The 18876-nt window shown below is 57.4% G+C and overlaps 1 protein-coding gene and 1 long non-coding RNA gene across 2 annotated transcripts; one reads left to right on the top strand and one right to left on the bottom strand.

Annotated features, from left to right (window-relative positions):
• Positions 1–382: 382 nt before the first annotated feature.
• LOC142312312 (uncharacterized) lies at positions 383–12229 on the bottom strand. The gene is made up of 2 exons (XR_012754355.1): positions 11795–12229; positions 383–1057 (listed from the first exon to the last, which is right to left on the bottom strand). It is a non-coding gene; the product is annotated as an uncharacterized LOC142312312 (long non-coding RNA).
• Positions 12085–18647, top strand: LOC142312299 (uncharacterized). The gene is made up of 4 exons (XM_075351231.1): positions 12085–12819; positions 12903–13000; positions 13198–13288; positions 15499–18647. The coding sequence occupies exons 1-4, from the start codon at positions 12687–12689 to the stop codon at positions 16545–16547; spliced, it is 1371 nt and encodes a 456-aa protein (XP_075207346.1). The 5' UTR covers positions 12085–12686; the 3' UTR covers positions 16548–18647.
• The last annotated feature ends 229 nt before the right edge of the window (positions 18648–18876 follow it).

Genomic DNA, 18876 nt, shown 5'->3' with positions numbered 1-18876 from the left:
AAAAAAAAAAAACGTTTCGCCCCATATGACCGGAATCAGGCGGTGTGAGCCTCATGGAGTTATGTTGCCACCAAAGGAGGGAAACACGGTGAAACAGGACTGGGGCCTAATAAATGGGGGGCGTGAGAGAGGATCAGGGGTCTGCTAAAGACAGAAAATAAATTGTCAGCGAGATCTGATCAGTTTACTGTGGGTCTACATGTGAGGACAGATGTTTTGGAAACTACCTACAACACTGTGACCGCAGCCCGACCGGCAGTGACTGCTCACTAATGTCACACCGAGCTTTATCATTATAGAAATGAACATTCAGCCCAAACTTCTAGAACAGTTTTATTAAAATAAGTATATCAATTTAAAAAACAAAAAAAAAAAGGAGAAATATATTTATACAGTTTTATTTTTATAGAGAACATTTATTCCATGCTGTACATGGGAACGGGTAACACACAAAATACAGATATAAATTACAGTGAATAAACCAATCCTCACAGACGGGTACAGAGGGGAGCGGACCCTGCCCTCAGGGGCTCACAGTCTACAGGGTAATGAGGAGGAGACAGAAGGTCGGGGATACAAATATATAACACTGATAGACTGGTACAGAGGGGAGCGGACCCTGCCCTCAGGGGCTCACAGTCTACCAGGTAATGGGGAGGAGACAGAAGGTCGGGGATACAAATATATAACACTGATAGACTGGTACAGAGGGGAGCGGACCCTGCTCTCGGGGGGGTTACAGTCTACAGGGTAATTAGAGAGGGGGAGACAGTAGGTCGGGGGATACAAATATACACTGTAACAATCAACTTTACAAATCAATACGTAGAATAAAGCCATATTGGACATTGGCAACAATGAAAGAAAAAAAATCTTTTGTATCGGAGTCCCGTGCGTTTTAGGTGTAAAATTGTATTTCTCCATTTACCATAAAAATGCTCTTGTTGAATACATTGGAGGACATAGGAGGTGTGATGTGCATTAGACCACACTGTTCTCTCAGTCTTTAAGGTGGGACGACGGGGGGCAATTACACCCAGATGCCAGTAGTCACAAACTGTGTTAGAAAAACAAAGGGAGAAGATTAATAGCACACCTCCCACAAAGTGCAACACGGCCCCCTGCCCAGCACGAGCCCCCCCACGTGCAGCCTCCCTCCCCCTGCAAGCTCGGCCCCCACGTGCAGCCTCTTTCCCCCTGCAAGCTCCCCCCCCCCAACGTGCAGCCTCTTTCCCCCTGCAAGCTCCCCCCAACGTGCAGCCTCTTTCCCCCTGAGAGCTCCCCCCAACGTGCAGCCTCTTCCCCCCTGAGAGCTCCCCCCCCCCCCAACGTGCAGCCTCTTCCCCCCTGAGAGCTCCCCCCCCCCCCAACGTGCAGCCTCTTTCCCCCTGCAAGCTCCCCCCCCCCAACGTGCAGCCTCTTTCCCCCTGCAAGCTCCCCCCCCCCCAACGTGCAGCCTCTTTCCCCCTGCAAGCTCCCCCCCCCAACGTGCAGCCTCTTCCCCCCTCCCCAACGTGCAGCCTCTTTCCCCCCTGCATCCTCCCCCCCCCCCCCAACGTGCAGCCTCTCTCCCCCTGCAAGCTCCCCCCCACCCAACGTGCAGCCTCTCTCCCTGCGAGCCCCACCCAACACACACACACACACACACACACACACACACGGCCCCCACACACACACACACACACACACACACACACACACACACGGCCCCCACACACACACACACACACACGGCCCCCCCACACACGGCCCCCCCACACCCACACACGGCCCCCACACACACACACGGCCCCCACACACACACACGGCCCCCACACACACACACGGCCCCCACACACACACACACGGCCCCCACACACACGGCCCCCACACACACGGCCCCCACACACACACACACACACGGCCCCCACACACACACACACACACGGCCCCCACACACACACACACACACGGCCCCCACACACACACACACACACACGGCCCCCACACACACACACACACACGGCCCCCACACACACACACACACACGGCCCCCACACACACACACACACACACGGCCCCACACACACACACACACACACACACGGCCCCCACACACACACACACACACACACACGGCCCCCACACACACACACACACACGGCCCCCACACACACACACACACGGCCCCCACACACACACACACACACGGCCCCCACACACACGGCCCCCACACACACACGGCCCCCACACACACACACGGCCCCCACACACACACACGGCCCCCACACACACACACACACACACGGCCCCCACACACACACACACGGCCCCACACACACACACACGGCCCACACACACACACACACGGCCCCACACACACACACACGGCCCCACACACACACACACGGCCCCCACACACACACACACACGGCCCCCACACACACACACACGGCCCACACACACACACACACGGCCCCACACACACACACACGGCCCCCACACACACACACACGGCCCCCACACACACACACACACACGGCCCCACACACACACACACACGGCCCCCACACACACACACACACGGCCCCCACACACACACGGCCCCCACACACACACACGGCCCCACACACACACGGCCCCACACACACACGGCCCCCACACACACACACACACGGCCCCCACACACACACACACACACGGCCCCCACACACACACGGCCCCCACACACACACACACGGCCCCCACACACACACACACACACACGGCCCCCCACACACACACACACACACACACGGCCCCCCCACACACACACACACACACGGCCCCCACACACACACACACACACACACGGCCCCACACACACACACACACACACACACACGGCCCCCACACACACACACACACACACGGCCCCCACACACACACACACACACGGCCCCCACACACACACACACACACACGGCCCCCACACACACACACACACACACACGGCCCCCACACACACACACACACACGGCCCCCACACACACACACACACACGGCCCCACACACACACACACGGCCCCCACACACACACGGCCCACACACACACACGGCCCCCACACACACACACACACGGCCCCACACACACACACACACACGGCCCCCACACACACACGGCCCACACACACACGGCCCCCACACACACACACACACGGCCCCCACACACACACACACACACGGCCCCCACACACACACGGCCCCCACACACACACGGCCCCCACACACACGGCCCCCACACACACACGGCCCCCACACACACACACACACACACGGCCCCCACACACACACACACGGCCCCCACACACACACACACACGGCCCCCACACACACACACGGCCCCACACACACACACACGGCCCCCACACACACACACACACACACACGGCCCCCACACACACACACACACACACACACACGGCCCCCACACACACACACACACACGGCCCCCACACACACACACACACACACGGCCCCCACACACACACACACACACGGCCCCCACACACACACACACACACACACACGGCCCCACACACACACACACACACACGGCCCCCACACACACACACACACACACGGCCCCCACACACACACACACACACGGCCCCCACACACACACACACACACACACGGCCCCCCCACACACACACACACACACACACACGGCCCACACACACACACACACACGGCCCCCACACACACACACACACACACACACACACGGCCCCCACACACACACACACACACGGCCCCACACACACACACACACACGGCCCCACACACACACACACACACACGGCCCCCACACACACACACACACACGGCCCCCACACACACACACACACGGCCCCCACACACACACACACACACGGCCCCCACACACACACACACACACACACACGGCCCCCACACACACACACACACACACACACACGGCCCCACACACACACACACACACGGCCCCCACACACACACACACACGGCCCCACACACACACACACACACGGCCCCCACACACACACGGCCCCCACACACACACACACACACGGCCCCCACACACACACGCCCCCACACACACACGGCCCCACACACACACACGGCCCCCACACACACACGGCCCCACACACACACGGCCCCCACACACACACACACACACACGGCCCCCACACACACACACACACACACGGCCCCCACACACACACACACACACACACGGCCCCCACACACACACACACACGGCCCCCCCACACACACACACACACGGCCCCCACACACACACACGGCCCCCACACACACACACGGCCCCACACACACACACACGGCCCCCACACACACACACACACACACACGGCCCCCACACACACACACACACACACACGGCCCCCACACACACACACACACACACACGGCCCCACACACACACACACACACACGGCCCCCACACACACACACACACGGCCCCCACACACACACACACACACGGCCCCCACACACACACACACACACGGCCCCACACACACACACACACACGGCCCCCACACACACACACACACACGGCCCCCACACACACACACACACACGGCCCCCACACACACACACACACGGCCCACACACACACACACACACACACACGGCCCACACACACACACACACACACACGGCCCACACACACACACACACGGCCCCCACACACACACACACACACACGGCCCCCACACACACACACACACACACGGCCCCCACACACACACACACACACACGGCCCCCACACACACACACACGGCCCCCACACACACACACACACGGCCCCCACACACACACACACGGCCCCCACACACACACACACGGCCCCCCCACACACACACACACGGCCCCCACACACACACACACACGGCCCCCCACACACACACACACGGCCCCCACACACACACACACGGCCCCCACACACACACACACGGCCCCCACACACACACACACGGCCCCCACACACACACACACGGCCCCCACACACACACACACGGCCCCACACACACACGGCCCCCACACACACACGGCCCCCACACACACACACACACGGCCCCCACACACACACACACACGGCCCCCCACACACACACACACACGGCCCCCACACACACACACACACACACGGCCCCCACACACACACACACACACACACGGCCCCCACACACACACACACACACACGGCCCCCACACACACACACGGCCCCACACACACACACGGCCCCCACACACACACACACACACACGGCCCCCACACACACACACGGCCCCCACACACACACACGGCCCCCACACACACACACGGCCCCCACACACACACACACACACACACACGGCCCCCACACACACACACACACACACACGGCCCCCACACACACACACACACACGGCCCCCACACACACACACACACACACGGCCCCCACACACACACACACACACACACGGCCCCCACACACACACGGCCCCCACACACACACACACGGCCCCCACACACACACACACACACACACACACGGCCCCCACACACACACACACGGCCCCCACACACACACACGGCCCCACACACACACACACACACGGCCCCCACACACACACACACACACGGCCCCCACACACACGGGCCCACACACACACACACACACGGCCCCCACACACACACACACGGCCCCCACACACACACACACGGCCCCCACACACACACACACGGCCCCACACACACACACACGGCCCCCACACACACACACGGCCCCCACACACACACACACGGCCCCCACACACACACACACGCCCCCACACACACACACACGGCCCCCACACACACACACACGGCCCCCACACACACACACACGGCCCCACACACACACACACGGCCCCCACACACACACACACGGCCCCCACACACACACACACGGCCCCCACACACACACACACACGGCCCCCACACACACGGCCCCCACACACACACGGCCCCCACACACACACAGGGCCCCCACACACACACAGGGCCCCCACACACACACAGGGCCCCCACACACACACACAGGGCCCCCCTTCGCCCCCTGCCCAGTGCGAGCCCCCACCAAACGTGCAGCGTCACCCCCTGCCCAGTGCCGGCCCCCCATCACAACGTGCAGCGTCACCCCCTGCCCAGTGCCGGCCCCCCATCACAACGTGCAGCGTCACCCCCTGCCCAGTGCCGGCCCCCCATCACAACGTGCAGCGTCACCCCCTGCCCAGTGCCGGCCCCCATCACAACGTGCAGCGTCACCCCCTGCCCAGTGCCAGCCCCACCCCAACGCGCCGCGCCCCGCTGCCCAGCGAGCCCCCGCAGCGTCGAGTCGGGGCTCGCAAGAGAGAGAGGCTGCACGTCGGGGGGGCTCGCAGGGAGAGAGAGGCTGCACGTCGGGGGGGCTCGCAGGAGAGAGAGGCTGCACGTCGGGGGGGCTCGCAGGGAGAGAGAGGCTGCACGTCGGGGGGGCTCGCAGGGAGAGAGAGGCTGCACGTCGGGGGGGCTCGCAGGGAGAGAGAGGCTGCACGTCGGGGGGGCTCGCAGGGAGAGAGAGGCTGCACGTCGGGGGGGCTCGCAGGGAGAGAGAGGCTGCACGTCGGGGGGGCTCGCAGGGAGAGAGAGGCTGCACGTCGGGGGGGCTCGCAGGGAGAGAGAGGCTGCACGTCGGGGGGGCTCGCAGGGAGAGAGAGGCTGCACGTCGGGGGGGCTCGCAGGGAGAGAGAGGCTGCACGTCGGGGGGGCTCGCAGGGAGAGAGAGGCTGCACGTCGGGGGGGCTCGCAGGGAGAGAGAGGCTGCACGTCGGGGGGGGCTCGCAGGGAGAGAGAGGCTGCACGTCGGGGGGGTCGCAGGGAGAGAGAGGCTGCACGTCGGGGGGGCTCGCAGGGAGAGGAGAGGCTGCACGTCGGGGGGGCTCGCAGGGAGAGAGAGGCTGCACGTCGGGGGGGCTCGCAGGGAGAGAGAGGCTGCACGTCGGGGGGGCTCGCAGGGAGAGAGAGGCTGCACGTCGGGGGGGCTCGCAGGGAGAGAGAGGCTGCACGTCGGGGGGGCTCGCAGGGAGAGCGAGGGCTGCACGTCGGGGGGGCTCGCAGGGAGAGACGAGGCTGCACGTCGGGGGGCTCGCAGGGAGAGAGAGGCTGCACGTCGGGGGGGCTCGCAGGAGAGAGAGCTGCACGTCGGGGGGGCTCGCAGGGAGAGAGAGGCTGCACGTCGGGGGGCTCGCAGGGAGAGAGAGGCTGCACGTCGGGGGGGCTCGCAGGAGAGAGAGGCTGCACGTCGGGGGGGCTCGCAGGGAGAGAGAGGCTGCACGTCGGGGGGGCTCGCAGGGAGAGAGAGGCTGCACGTCGGGGGGGCTCGCAGGAGACGAGAGGCTGCACGTCGGGGGGGCTCGCAGGGAGAGAGAGGCTGCACGTCGGGGGGGGCTCGCAGGGAGAGAGAGGCTGCACGTCGGGGGGGCTCGCAGGAGAGAGAGGCTGCACGTCGGGGGGCTCGCAGGGAGAGAGAGGCTGCACGTCGGGGGGGCTCGCAGGGAGAGAGAGGCCTGCACGTCGGGGGGGCTCGCAGGGAGAGAGAGGCTGCACGTCGGGGGGGCTCGCAGGGAGAGAGAGGCTGCACGTCGGGGGGGCTCGCAGGGAGAGAGAGGCTGCACGTCGGGGGGGGCTCGCAGGGAGAGAGAGGCTGCACGTCGGGGGGCTCGCAGGGAGAGAGAGGCTGCACGTCGGGGGGGGCTCGCAGGAGAGAGAGGCTGCACGTCGGGGGGGCTCGCAGGGAGAGAGAGGCTGCACGTCGGGGGGGCTCGCAGGGAGAGAGAGGCTGCACGTCGGGGGGGCTCGCAGGGAGAGAGAGGCTGCACGTCGGGGGGCTCGCAGGGAGAGAGAGGCTGCACGTCGGGGGGGCTCGCAGGGAGAGAGAGGCTGCACGTCGGGGGGGCTCGCAGGGAGAGAGAGGCTGCACGTCGGGGGGGCTCGCAGGGAGAGAGAGGCTGCACGTCGGGGGGGCTCGCAGGGAGAGAGAGGCTGCACGTCGGGGGGGGCTCGCAGGGAGAGAGAGGCTGCACGTCGGGGGGGCTCGCAGGGAGAGAGAGGCTGCACGTCGGGGGGGGCTCGCAGGGAGAGAGAGGCTGCACGTCGGGGGGGCTCGCAGGGAGAGAGAGGCTGCACGTCGGGGGGGCTCGCAGGGAGAGAGAGGCTGCACGTCGGGGGGGCTCGCAGGGAGAGAGAGGCTGCACGTCGGGGGGGCTCGCAGGGAGAGAGAGGCTGCACGTCGGGGGGGCTCGCAGGGAGAGAGAGGCTGCACGTCGGGGGGGGCTCGCAGGGAGAGAGAGGCTGCACGTCGGGGGGGCTCGCAGGGAGAGAGAGGCTGCACGTCGGGGGGGCTCGCAGGGAGAGAGAGGCTGCACGTCGGGGGGGCTCGCAGGGAGAGAGAGGCTGCACGTCGGGGGGGGCTCGCAGGGAGAGAGAGGCTGCACGTCGGGGGGGCTCGCAGGGAGAGAGAGGCTGCACGTCGGGGGGGCTCGCAGGGAGAGAGAGGCTGCACGTCGGGAGGGGGCTCGCAGGGAGAGAGAGGCTGCACGTCGGGGGGGCTCGCAGGGAGAGAGAGGCTGCACGTCGGGGGGCTCGCAGGGAGAGAGAGGCTGCACGTCGGGGGGCTCGCAGGGAGAGAGAGGCTGCACGTCGGGGGGGCTCGCAGGGAGAGAGAGGCTGCACGTCGGGGGGGCTCGCAGGGAGAGAGAGGCTGCACGTCGGGGGGGCTCGCAGGGAGAGAGAGGCTGCACGTCGGGGGGGGCTCGCAGGGAGAGAGAGGCTGCACGTCGGGGGGGCTCGCAGGGAGAGAGAGGCTGCACGTCGGGGGGGGCTCGCAGGGAGAGAGAGGCTGCACGTCGGGGGGGCTCGCAGGGAGAGAGAGAGGCTGCACGTCGGGGGGCTCGCAGGGAGAGAGAGGCTGCACGTCGGGGGGGCTCGCAGGGAGAGAGAGGCTGCACGTCGGGGGGGCTCGCAGGGAGAGAGAGGCTGCACGTCGGGGGGGGCTCGCAGGGAGAGAGAGGCTGCACGTCGGGGGGGGCTCGCAGGGAGAGAGAGGCTGCACGTCGGGGGGGCTCGCAGGGAGAGAGAGGCTGCACGTCGGGGGGGGGCTCGCAGGGAGAGAGAGGCTGCACGTCGGGGGGGCTCGCAGGGAGAGAGAGGCTGCACGTCGGGGGGGCTCGCAGGGAGAGAGAGGCTGCACGTCGGGGGGGCTCGCAGGGAGAGAGAGGCTGCACGTCGGGGGGGCTCGCAGGGAGAGAGAGGCTGCACGTCGGGGGGCTCGCAGGGAGAGAGAGGCTGCACGTCGGGGGGGGCTCGCAGGGGAGAGAGAGGCTGCACGTCGGGGGGGGCTCGCACCACTGCCCCGCGAGAGCCCCCACAACACGCACCACTGCCCCGCGAGCCCCCACAACAAGCACCACTGCCCCGCGAGAGCCCACAACAAGCACCACTGCCCCGCGAGAGCCACAACAAGCACCACTGCCCAGCGAGAGCCCCCACAACACGCACCCACTGCCCAGCGAGAACCCCCAAACGTGCAGCGTCGCCCCCCGCAAGCCCCCCCCAAAACGTGCAGCGTCGCCCCCTGCAAGCCCCCCCAAAACGTGCAGCGTCGCCCCCTGCAAGCCCCCCCCAAAACGTGCAGCGTCGCCCCCTGCAAGCCCCCCCAAAACGTGCAGCGTCGCCCACTGCCCAGTGCCAGCCCCCCCAAACGTGCAGCGTCGCCCACTGCCAGCCCCCCCCAAACGTGCAGCGTCGCCCACTGCCCAGTGCAGCCCCCCAAACGGCAGCGTCGCCCACTGCCCAGTGCCAGCCCCCCCAAACGTGCAGCGTCGCCCAGTGCCAGCCCCCCCAAACGTGCAGCGTCGCCCACTGCCAGTGCCAGCCCCCCAACGTGCAGCGTCGCCACTGCCCGTGCCCAGTCCCCCCCAAACGTGCAGCGTCCGCCCCCCACTGCCCAGTGCCAGCCCCCAAACGTGCAGCGTCGCCCACTGCCCAGTGCCAGCCCCCCCCAAACGTGCAGCGTCGCCCACTGCCAGTGCCAGCCCCCCCAAACGTGCAGCGTCGCCACTGCCCAGTGCCAGCCCCCCCAAACGTGCAGCGTCGCCCACTGCCAGTGCCAGCCCCCCCAAACGTGCAGCGTCGCCCACTGCCCAGTGCCAGCCCCCCCAAACGTGCAGCGTCGCCCACTGCCCAGTGCCAGCCCCCCCAAACGTGCAGCGTCGCCCACTGCCAGTGGCCAGCCCCACACCACAAACGTGCAAGCGTCGCCCCCTGCCCAGTGCCAGCCCCAACGTGCAGCGTCGCCCACTGCCCAGTGCCAGCCCCCCCCAAACGTGCAGCGTCGCCCACTGCCCAGTGCCAGCCCCCCCCAAACGTGCAGCGTCGCCCACTGCCCAGTGCCAGCCCCCCCCAAACGTGCAGCGTCGCCCACTGCCCAGTGCCAGCCCCCCCCAAACGTGCAGCGTCGCCCACTGCCCAGTGCCAGCCCCCCCCAAACGTGCAGCGTCGCCCACTGCCCAGTGCCAGCCCCCCCCAAACGTGCAGCGTCGCCCACTGCCCAGTGCCAGCCCCCCCCAAACGTGCAGCGTCGCCCACTGCCCAGTGCCAGCCCCCCCCAAACGTGCAGCGTCGCCCACTGCCAGCCCCCCCAAAGTGCAGCGTCGCCCACTGCCAGCCCCCCCAAACGTGCAGCGTCGCCCACTGCCAGCCCCCCCAAACGTGCAGCGTCGCCCACTGCCAGCCCCCCCAAACGTGCAGCGTCGCCCACTGCCAGCCCCCCCAAACGTGCAGCGTCGCCCACTGCCAGCCCCCCCAAACGTGCAGCGTCGCCCACTGCCAGCCCCCCCAAACGTGCAGCGTCGCCCACTGCCAGCCCCCCCAAACGTGCAGCGTCGCCCACTGCCAGCCCCCCCAAACGTGCAGCGTCGCCCACTGCCAGCCCCCCCAAACGTGCAGCGTCGCCCACTGCCAGCCCCCCCAAACGTGCAGCGTCGCCCACTGCCAGCCCCCCCAAACGTGCAGCGTCGCCCACTGCCAGCCCCCCCAAACGTGCAGCGTCGCCCACTGCCAGCCCCCCCAAACGTGCAGCGTCGCCCACTGCCAGCCCCCCCAAACGTGCAGCGTCGCCCACTGCCAGCCCCCCCAAACGTGCAGCGTCGCCCACTGCCAGCCCCCCCAAACGTGCAGCGTCGCTCACTGCCCAGTGCCAGCCCCCCCAAACGTGCAGCGTCGCTCACTGCCCAGTGCCAGCCCCCCCAAACGTGCAGCGTCGCTCACTGCCCAGTGCCAGCACCCCCAAACGTGCAGCGTCGCTCACTGCCCAGTGCCAGCCCCCCCAAACGTGCAGCGTCGCTCACTTCCCAGTGCCAGCCCCCCCAAACGTGGAGCGTCGCTCACTGCCCAGTGCCAGCCCCCCCAAACGTGCAGCGTCGCTCACTGCCCAGTGCCAGCACCCCCAAACGTGCAGCGTCGCTCACTGCCCAGTGCCAGCCCCCCCAAACGTGCAGCTTCACCCCCTGTCCAGTGCGAGTCCACCCCAAACATGCAGTCGCTCCGTGGCAAGTGCGAGCCGCCCTAAACGTTCCACATTGCCTCCTGCAAGCCCCCCAAACATGCAGCGTCGCCTCCTGCCTAGAATAACCCCCACATTCCTTATGAAACCTCCACAGCATCGCCCCCTGCTCCGTGTAACCCCCCCTTCATAAGCCACTTACCTTATGGAAGCCTCCACAGAACGGTGCTGCAGCTTCAGTACATGCCCTGAGATATACACGAGCTGCAGCCCCCAGTGGTGACAGGAGACACTGCTCTGTGCCCCCAACATCCAGCCTGAGACCCCAGAGCTATAACTAATGAGGGAAAGCTGAATATTCCCCCACCTCAGGGTCAGGATCCGTCCGCTCTGCACTGAGGAGCCCAAGCACTGCCGCTTCCCGCCCACAGATCTGCACGGCACTGAGGAGGCCCCGCCCCTTCCGGTGACATCATGATTTCATGAAATCACTCCTCCCCCTCAAAAAATCAACTCCGATCTAGCCTCTACCGTGTGGAGATTCCCCATTACTGGGCTCAGGCTCCATACACATTAGATGCTGGGGGAGAACAGTCGCTCTATAGAAGAGAATTCTCCTGATTGCCCCGTGAAGGATGGATATGGACAGGGACAAGATGGCGGAGAGGATATTACACCTCACCCTAGAGATCCTCTTCCGGCTTACTGGAGAGGTGAGAGATTCTGATGACGTCACATTACACCATTCTTATCTATGGGAATAACAGATGGACAGAACTGGAGAGGTGAGGACTCTGGAAATGTCTGGAGTGAGATTTCTTACTGTGTCTCTCCATAACCAGGATTACACAGTAGTGAAGAAGACCTCTAGTGAGCGCTGTCAGGCCCCTGTGTCTGAGGGATGGGGAAGACCCCTGAGCCCAATCACGGGGCCTCCACCTCACCCCCCGATACATGAGGACATCAATGACCAGAAGATCCTAGAACTCACCTACAAGATGATTGAGCTGCTGACTGGAGAGGTGACACTGCTGGGAATGCTGGGACATTATACAGTAACGCTATGAAGGGATCGGGGGTGACGGTATCATTGTATGTGTCAGGTTCCTATAAGGTGTCAGGACGTCACCGTCTATTTCTCCATGGAGGAGTGGGAGTATTTAGAAGGACACAGAGATCTGTACAAGGTCGTCATGATGGAGGTTCCCCAGCCCCTCACATCACCAGGTAATAGACAGGACTAAATACACACGGCCTATAATTATCTGTATGTGAGGAATGAATTCAGTCCCTGTATGTGTCTCCTCCAGGTCTATCCAGTAAGAGGACAACACCAGAGAGATGTCCCCGTCCTCTTCTCCCACAGGACTGTAAACAAGAAGACCCCGATGTTCCTCAGGATCATCAGGTAGATGGAGAGAAGGTGCCATGAAATCCCCCTATGATGTGTAGACGGCTGTGAAGGTCTTGTGCTCAGTCTTGTTTTATCCTCCAGTATTATATGTGTTATACTTGTGTAATGAGAGCGGTGGAGATGGCAGGATTAGAGCTGATCATAGATGGGACTTCTCCATCTGTCTGTGACTTTTACAATATTTGTTTCAGGGTGAAGATCTGCCCCATATTAATACTACAGAGACATATGTGAGGGGTGATGAGCGGAGTAAAGAGGAGATTCCTACAGATAACCGCCCAGGTGAGTAGTGACCACTAAAGGCCTCGTTACACGCAAACGACGGATCTAACGATATATTGCCAGGGTCACGGATTCCGTGACGCACATCCGGCATCGTTAGTGACGTCGTTACGTGTGACAGCAAGGAACGACCATTAACGATGGAAAATACTCACCTTATCGTCCATCGTTGACACGTCGTTCATTTTTTAAAAATCGTTGATTGTTGAGCACGCAGGTTGTTTGTGTGTTGTCCGACCCTTTCAAATAGTCACCATTCTGCTGCTAGACCACCACATGCTCCTCCACCCAAAACTGCCCCCATTATTGTTGGCATTGGACGCCCTTCTGTTGGAGTGATATTTATATCAGCCAAATTTTACAGGTAGGATCCACTCTATCCCTTTAAATTAGAAGATGTTAACCCTTAGTTGCCCAGATCTCTAATCTGCAAAGCCAAATGACAGTGTACGTAGAATGTGCAAACAACTTAGAAAATCATGGAAAGAAAAATCTAATCTGTATGGTGGACCCCTAAGAGAAAGCGGAGGGTAATGATGCTGGTGATGTCCTAGATTCTTAGTTTGGTGCCGTGTTCGCCAGTTGGATAAAGATTGATTGCTCTCAGTGGGAGAAACAAATAATAATCTTGTAGTTGATGAAGAGACCTCAGTAGTCTGGAAAGCTTGCTTTGTAACATCAATTATTTTATTTTTATTCTCCATTAATAAGTATCATAACTACAAGATTCTTATTGTTTTTCCCACTGACAGCAATGACTCCATCTTCCTAGAATCTCGCCATCTTACTGATGGATCTTCTTTCTCTCCCTTCTGCTGAATGTGCTGATAGGGGCATTTTTATCCAAAGTTCCAAAGGCCGGGCAGCCCACCCACATGATTTCCAAAATTTAATTACAAAAAAAAGGAAAGTAATTAACACATAAACTTCTAATATTTTTACCAAGAATAGTCATATTACTATAAGAAGGGGAACAGTATGGGCACATTACTAAAAGATGAGGACCAGGATGGGAACAGTACTACAAGATGTTGGCCAAAATCACTTTATGGTGCTAATTGTAAAACTGTACTACTTACAAAAAGGGGATAAAATGTAAAGAAAAGAAATCAAAAGAAAGAATGAAAACATTTTTTACCATCAAAAATGTTTTTTTTATAATTAAAAAAGTGCACACTTATAATAAAAAACAATGTTAAAAAACAGTGGTCCAAAGGTGTATAGAACAAAAAATGGTACCAATTAAAATGGCACTATGTCCTAAAAAGCATGTGGGCCCCCAAATTTATTTTTTTCTATGTGCGATCCCTATACCCAGCCGAGTTTGAGACTCCTGTTGTACAGTGAAAATTGACGATATGTCATTTTACTGTTCAACAAATGGTGTCCAGCTTGTGCTCTGAAAGACATACAAAATGTAAATGTTTGTGTGGGTTTTTCCCCGTGCCAATGCCAAACGTGGATAGTAACCGTGATTGGGCCACTGTAAGGCTGAGAAGTATCGAAGACATTTGGCTTTGTGATTTTGCTGTATTGGATAATGAAGCCATATCCAAAGTCTTTCGTCTACAACCATTATGGAAACTCTCCATTTCTCCTCTGACAAAGTATCCCTTTTGTATTATTTTGTCCTACAAAAGACTATTTGATGGCTTATTATTCCAATAAACCTGAGATAAAATGAACAAAGAGGGTTAAACATCATGTTCTACTGGTAGATGCAGTAGGTTCAGCAGGTATAGATAGATGCAGGAGGTATTGCTGGCACAGTGGATATTAGCTTACAGAAACATGTTAATACACACAGCATAAGACTCAGCTAGTAGAATGGGATCTGACAACTAGCCATATGTCTCAAAGGATAGATCACATTGCCCTTCCCATAGGGGAAGGATGCCTTAAATATCTAGTGCCTCTCAGTCATAGACTGAAATGCTTTTCCAGGTTACGGCACTCTGGTCCTTTAAGAATACATGCTTGCGCACTCCCAGGAGACCTGCGTGGTGTACACAGGCCCTGTGAGATGGCGACAGGCACCCAGGACATAGAAGCCACTGATGGGCGGCCAGGACAGTAAGTGTGTCGGTGTCCCTACCTGGGAAAGGGGGCAGGACAGTAAGGGGATGCTGGTTTATAGAGTTACAAGCTATTTTATAAATTATGTCCCTAAATTTGTATATATTATTAAAAATAATTTTTATTTTTGGCAGATGAATGTACCAGGAAATTAGAGGCACAACTGACATCTTCAAGTTTTAAATCAGATGACCTTGATATCCCACAAGATATAACTGAAGTTATTGTCATTACTCCAGATGTACCATCATCCCTTGACAGCATAGATCTATCATCTGATTTTATTAAACGAGTTCTACCTTCTGATTCCTCACAGACTATTAAGAAAAATATATGTCACAAAAGATGCATTAAAAATCAGAGTGCTCATATAGCAAAGAAGGTATTTTCAGCTTCAGAATATCGAAAAATCCATAAAAAAATTTGCACAATAGAGGAAAAATTTTCTTCAGAATCTGTTAGTTACCAGAGACCTCACACAGTGGAGAAGCCATATTCATTTTCAAAATGTGGGAAATGTTTTACAAAAAAAACAAGTCTCTTTACGTTCCAAAGAACTCACACTGGAGAGAAGCCTTTTTCATGTTCAGAATGTGAGAGATGTTTTAATAAAAAATCACATCTTGTTAGACACCAGAGAACTCACACAGGGGAGAAGCCTTTTTTATGTACAGAATGTGGGAAATGTTTTATCCAAAAATCAGATCTTGTTACACACCAGAGGATTCACACAGGTGAGAAGCCATATTCATGTTCAAAATGTGGGGTATGTTTTGCACATAAATCACATTTTATTGCACATCAGAGAATTCACACGGGGGAGAAGCCTTTCTCATGTTCAGAATGTAGGAAATGTTTTAACAAAAAATCTCATCTTGTTACACACCAGAGAACACACACAGGGGAGAAACCTTTTTCATGCAAAGAATGTAGGAAATGTTTTAACAAAAAATCGTATCTTGTTACACACCAGAGGATTCACACAGGTGAGAAGCCATATTCATGTTCAGAATGTGGGAAATGTTTTAACGAAAAATCAAATCTTGTTAGACATCAGAGAACTCACACAGGGGAGAAGCCTTTTTCATGTTCAGAATGTGGTAAATGTTATGGAGATAAATCAAATCTTGCTAAACACCAAAGAATTCACACAGGGAAAAAACCCTTGCCATATTCAGAATGAGGGAAATATTTTACATACAAATGACTTCTTTTTAAATATCACAAAACTCACAAGGATAGAAGCAAATATCATATCGACAAGGTGAGAAATGTTTTACTGGAAAGTTATAATTTGTTGACCACTATGAAAAATTCACATGGGGAGAAATCCTCCCCCCACCACCTTTTCCCAATCTGGAATGCTGGGGTAAGATTATCTATGCAGTGATGTCATTTACATAAATATTAGGGCTACAGCAATATCACAATTTGTACAGAAGAATAGTTCTTTATACAATGATTTATAGATTAGACAAGCTCCTCATATTTAGGCAGTTTCTATTTTACTCAGATGCTTTTTATATGAATAAGGTCAGTGAGTCTCATTATACCGAGTAGAGAAGCTCCAGGGACAAAGACCCCGTCTCGTACTGACACGCTGGAAGCCCGAAGCCTCCAGCCCCGGGGCCCAGAGTCTCTCATTTTTGGCTCTAGCGTTTCTTTAGAATAAATCCCCTTCTCATACAGTCCTGTGGTAATGACTTTGTTAATCCCGTTTTGTCGTGATTGTCTGAATCATCTAAATGTTATCAATTTATGTGTAAGAAACAATAATCGTCCTACCACAGTTTTCCCACGTGTGTCCAGTGTCAGTTCTTCTATATTCTCTTATATAAAACTTTGGTGTCTCCAACCAAACCTGGTAATTATGATTTTACAATTGTAATTACTTTACTCGAAACAGTATTTATTATCCGCAGCCTGCGTATAAGATCAGCAGCTTCCGCTAAGCATTTCTGACTTTTGGCATCTGTACATATGCCAACCTTGTGGAGAAACACAGGGTCATATATCTCCCATGTATGATTTATACAGTGGCATGCAGAGTAGGGGAAAGTGGAAATGGGACTTAGACCCTATGACGGACAACCAATGGGCTGATGTCTTGTCCCTGACCCCTAGGCTGGCTTTCTCCAAGAATCAGTGGCTGTAGTAGCTCTGCTCCATGGAGTGTACAGGACGCCGAGTTTACTACATAAGGCTCTTTTCCACCTGCGATTTTCATGTGCGAGTGCAATACGATAAAAAATCGTATTGCACTTGCACCAGTGTTAATCAATGACCGAGTTTCCTCTGTCCTGTTTTTTTCTCCACACGAATCATGCTCTCGTGGCAATCGCCGCATGCTGCGTTTTGCACCGAGTCTCGGCTCACACGTGTGTAAAATCGCACTGCACTCGCATGTTATGCGACTGCAGTGCGGTGCACACAGAGAAAGACAGTAGAGGAGATGGGAGAAATTGCTCCCTCCATTTTCTGCGCTCCTGTGATAAGATCGCATCACAGTCGCATTACCCTCGGCTGACACCTGCAGCAGAAGGTCATTAGCATATCGCTTCCGATGCTCTCGCATCGGAAGCGGTATGCAAGTGGAAAAAAGCCCTAAGATGAGGATCTGGTCAGATGATCTCTGCCCTAGATGTGGTCGGGAAAATGCTAATCTGATGCACATGATGTGGTCATGCGAGAACATCAAGGACTACTGGAGGGCGGTACTAGCATTAATTGAACAGGTGTTTAGTATATGGCTGCAGCCCAGTCCATATACCTGTGTCTTGGGCCTTCAGGATGAGGGGTTTGATTTGGAATCACTGGTGGTTTGGGGTATTTCGCTCCTATGAAGCTAGGAAGCTGTTGGCCTATCACTGGTTGGATCCAGGTCTCCCAGTCATTGAGGAACTTAGGGATAGATTTAATGCTATACCTCGACTGGAAAGGGGAGTATACCTTACACAAAACGTCAAATAACATTTCACATGATCTGGGTGGCGAGGCTGGACACCCTTCGCTTTCCCTCACCTGTGTTACTTCAGGACAGCGTTGGGGAACAGGTGTTTCTCCTTATTACTGAGTAAGAAACTATTGGGGTGGGGTGGGAATAGGTATTATTATGGGTTAACATGGGACGATTAGGCAACTGCTGTATTAGGGTCGATCGCACTGAAATGAATGTTGTAATTGGTTATGAAATCCGTATTTTATAATTGTACTCTATGTATGGACATTAGGTGAACTGTACAAAGCTCAAGTTCAGTTGATATATGTGTATGTTTTCTGTGTGGTGTACATTTTAAAATCTTAACCTTGTTGGTTTAATAAAAATTAACCTGATTTAAAAAAAAAGAAGCAAAGTGGAATATATACAGCAGTAATAGGATGCAAGTTATACAGACATATATGTGTATAAGTATCCACTAAGTATTAGAGTACGTATAGAATATCCAGGAGAAATAGAGTGGAATATACAATATACTAATGTAAAGAGTCCATAGAAATAGATATACTGCACC

This window comes from Anomaloglossus baeobatrachus, chromosome 5 (assembly GCF_048569485.1).
Source record: "Anomaloglossus baeobatrachus isolate aAnoBae1 chromosome 5, aAnoBae1.hap1, whole genome shotgun sequence".
NCBI classification, from domain to species: Eukaryota; Metazoa; Chordata; class Amphibia; order Anura; family Aromobatidae; genus Anomaloglossus; species Anomaloglossus baeobatrachus.
The sequence above is the reverse complement of the archived record's forward strand: the minus strand, read 5'-3'. Positions and strand labels throughout refer to the sequence as shown.

Bases quoted from the DNA above. Each gene is read 5' to 3' on its own strand.
- LOC142312299 (XM_075351231.1), top strand. From the start codon at position 12,687: ATGTGTCAGGTTCCTATAAGGTGTCAGGACGTCACCGTCTATTTCTCC. The intron at 12,820-12,902 runs GTAATAGACAGG...TGTCTCCTCCAG, and splicing joins CCAGCCCCTCACATCACCAG to GTCTATCCAGTAAGAGGACA. The intron at 13,001-13,197 runs GTAGATGGAGAG...TATTTGTTTCAG, and splicing joins ATGTTCCTCAGGATCATCAG to GGTGAAGATCTGCCCCATAT.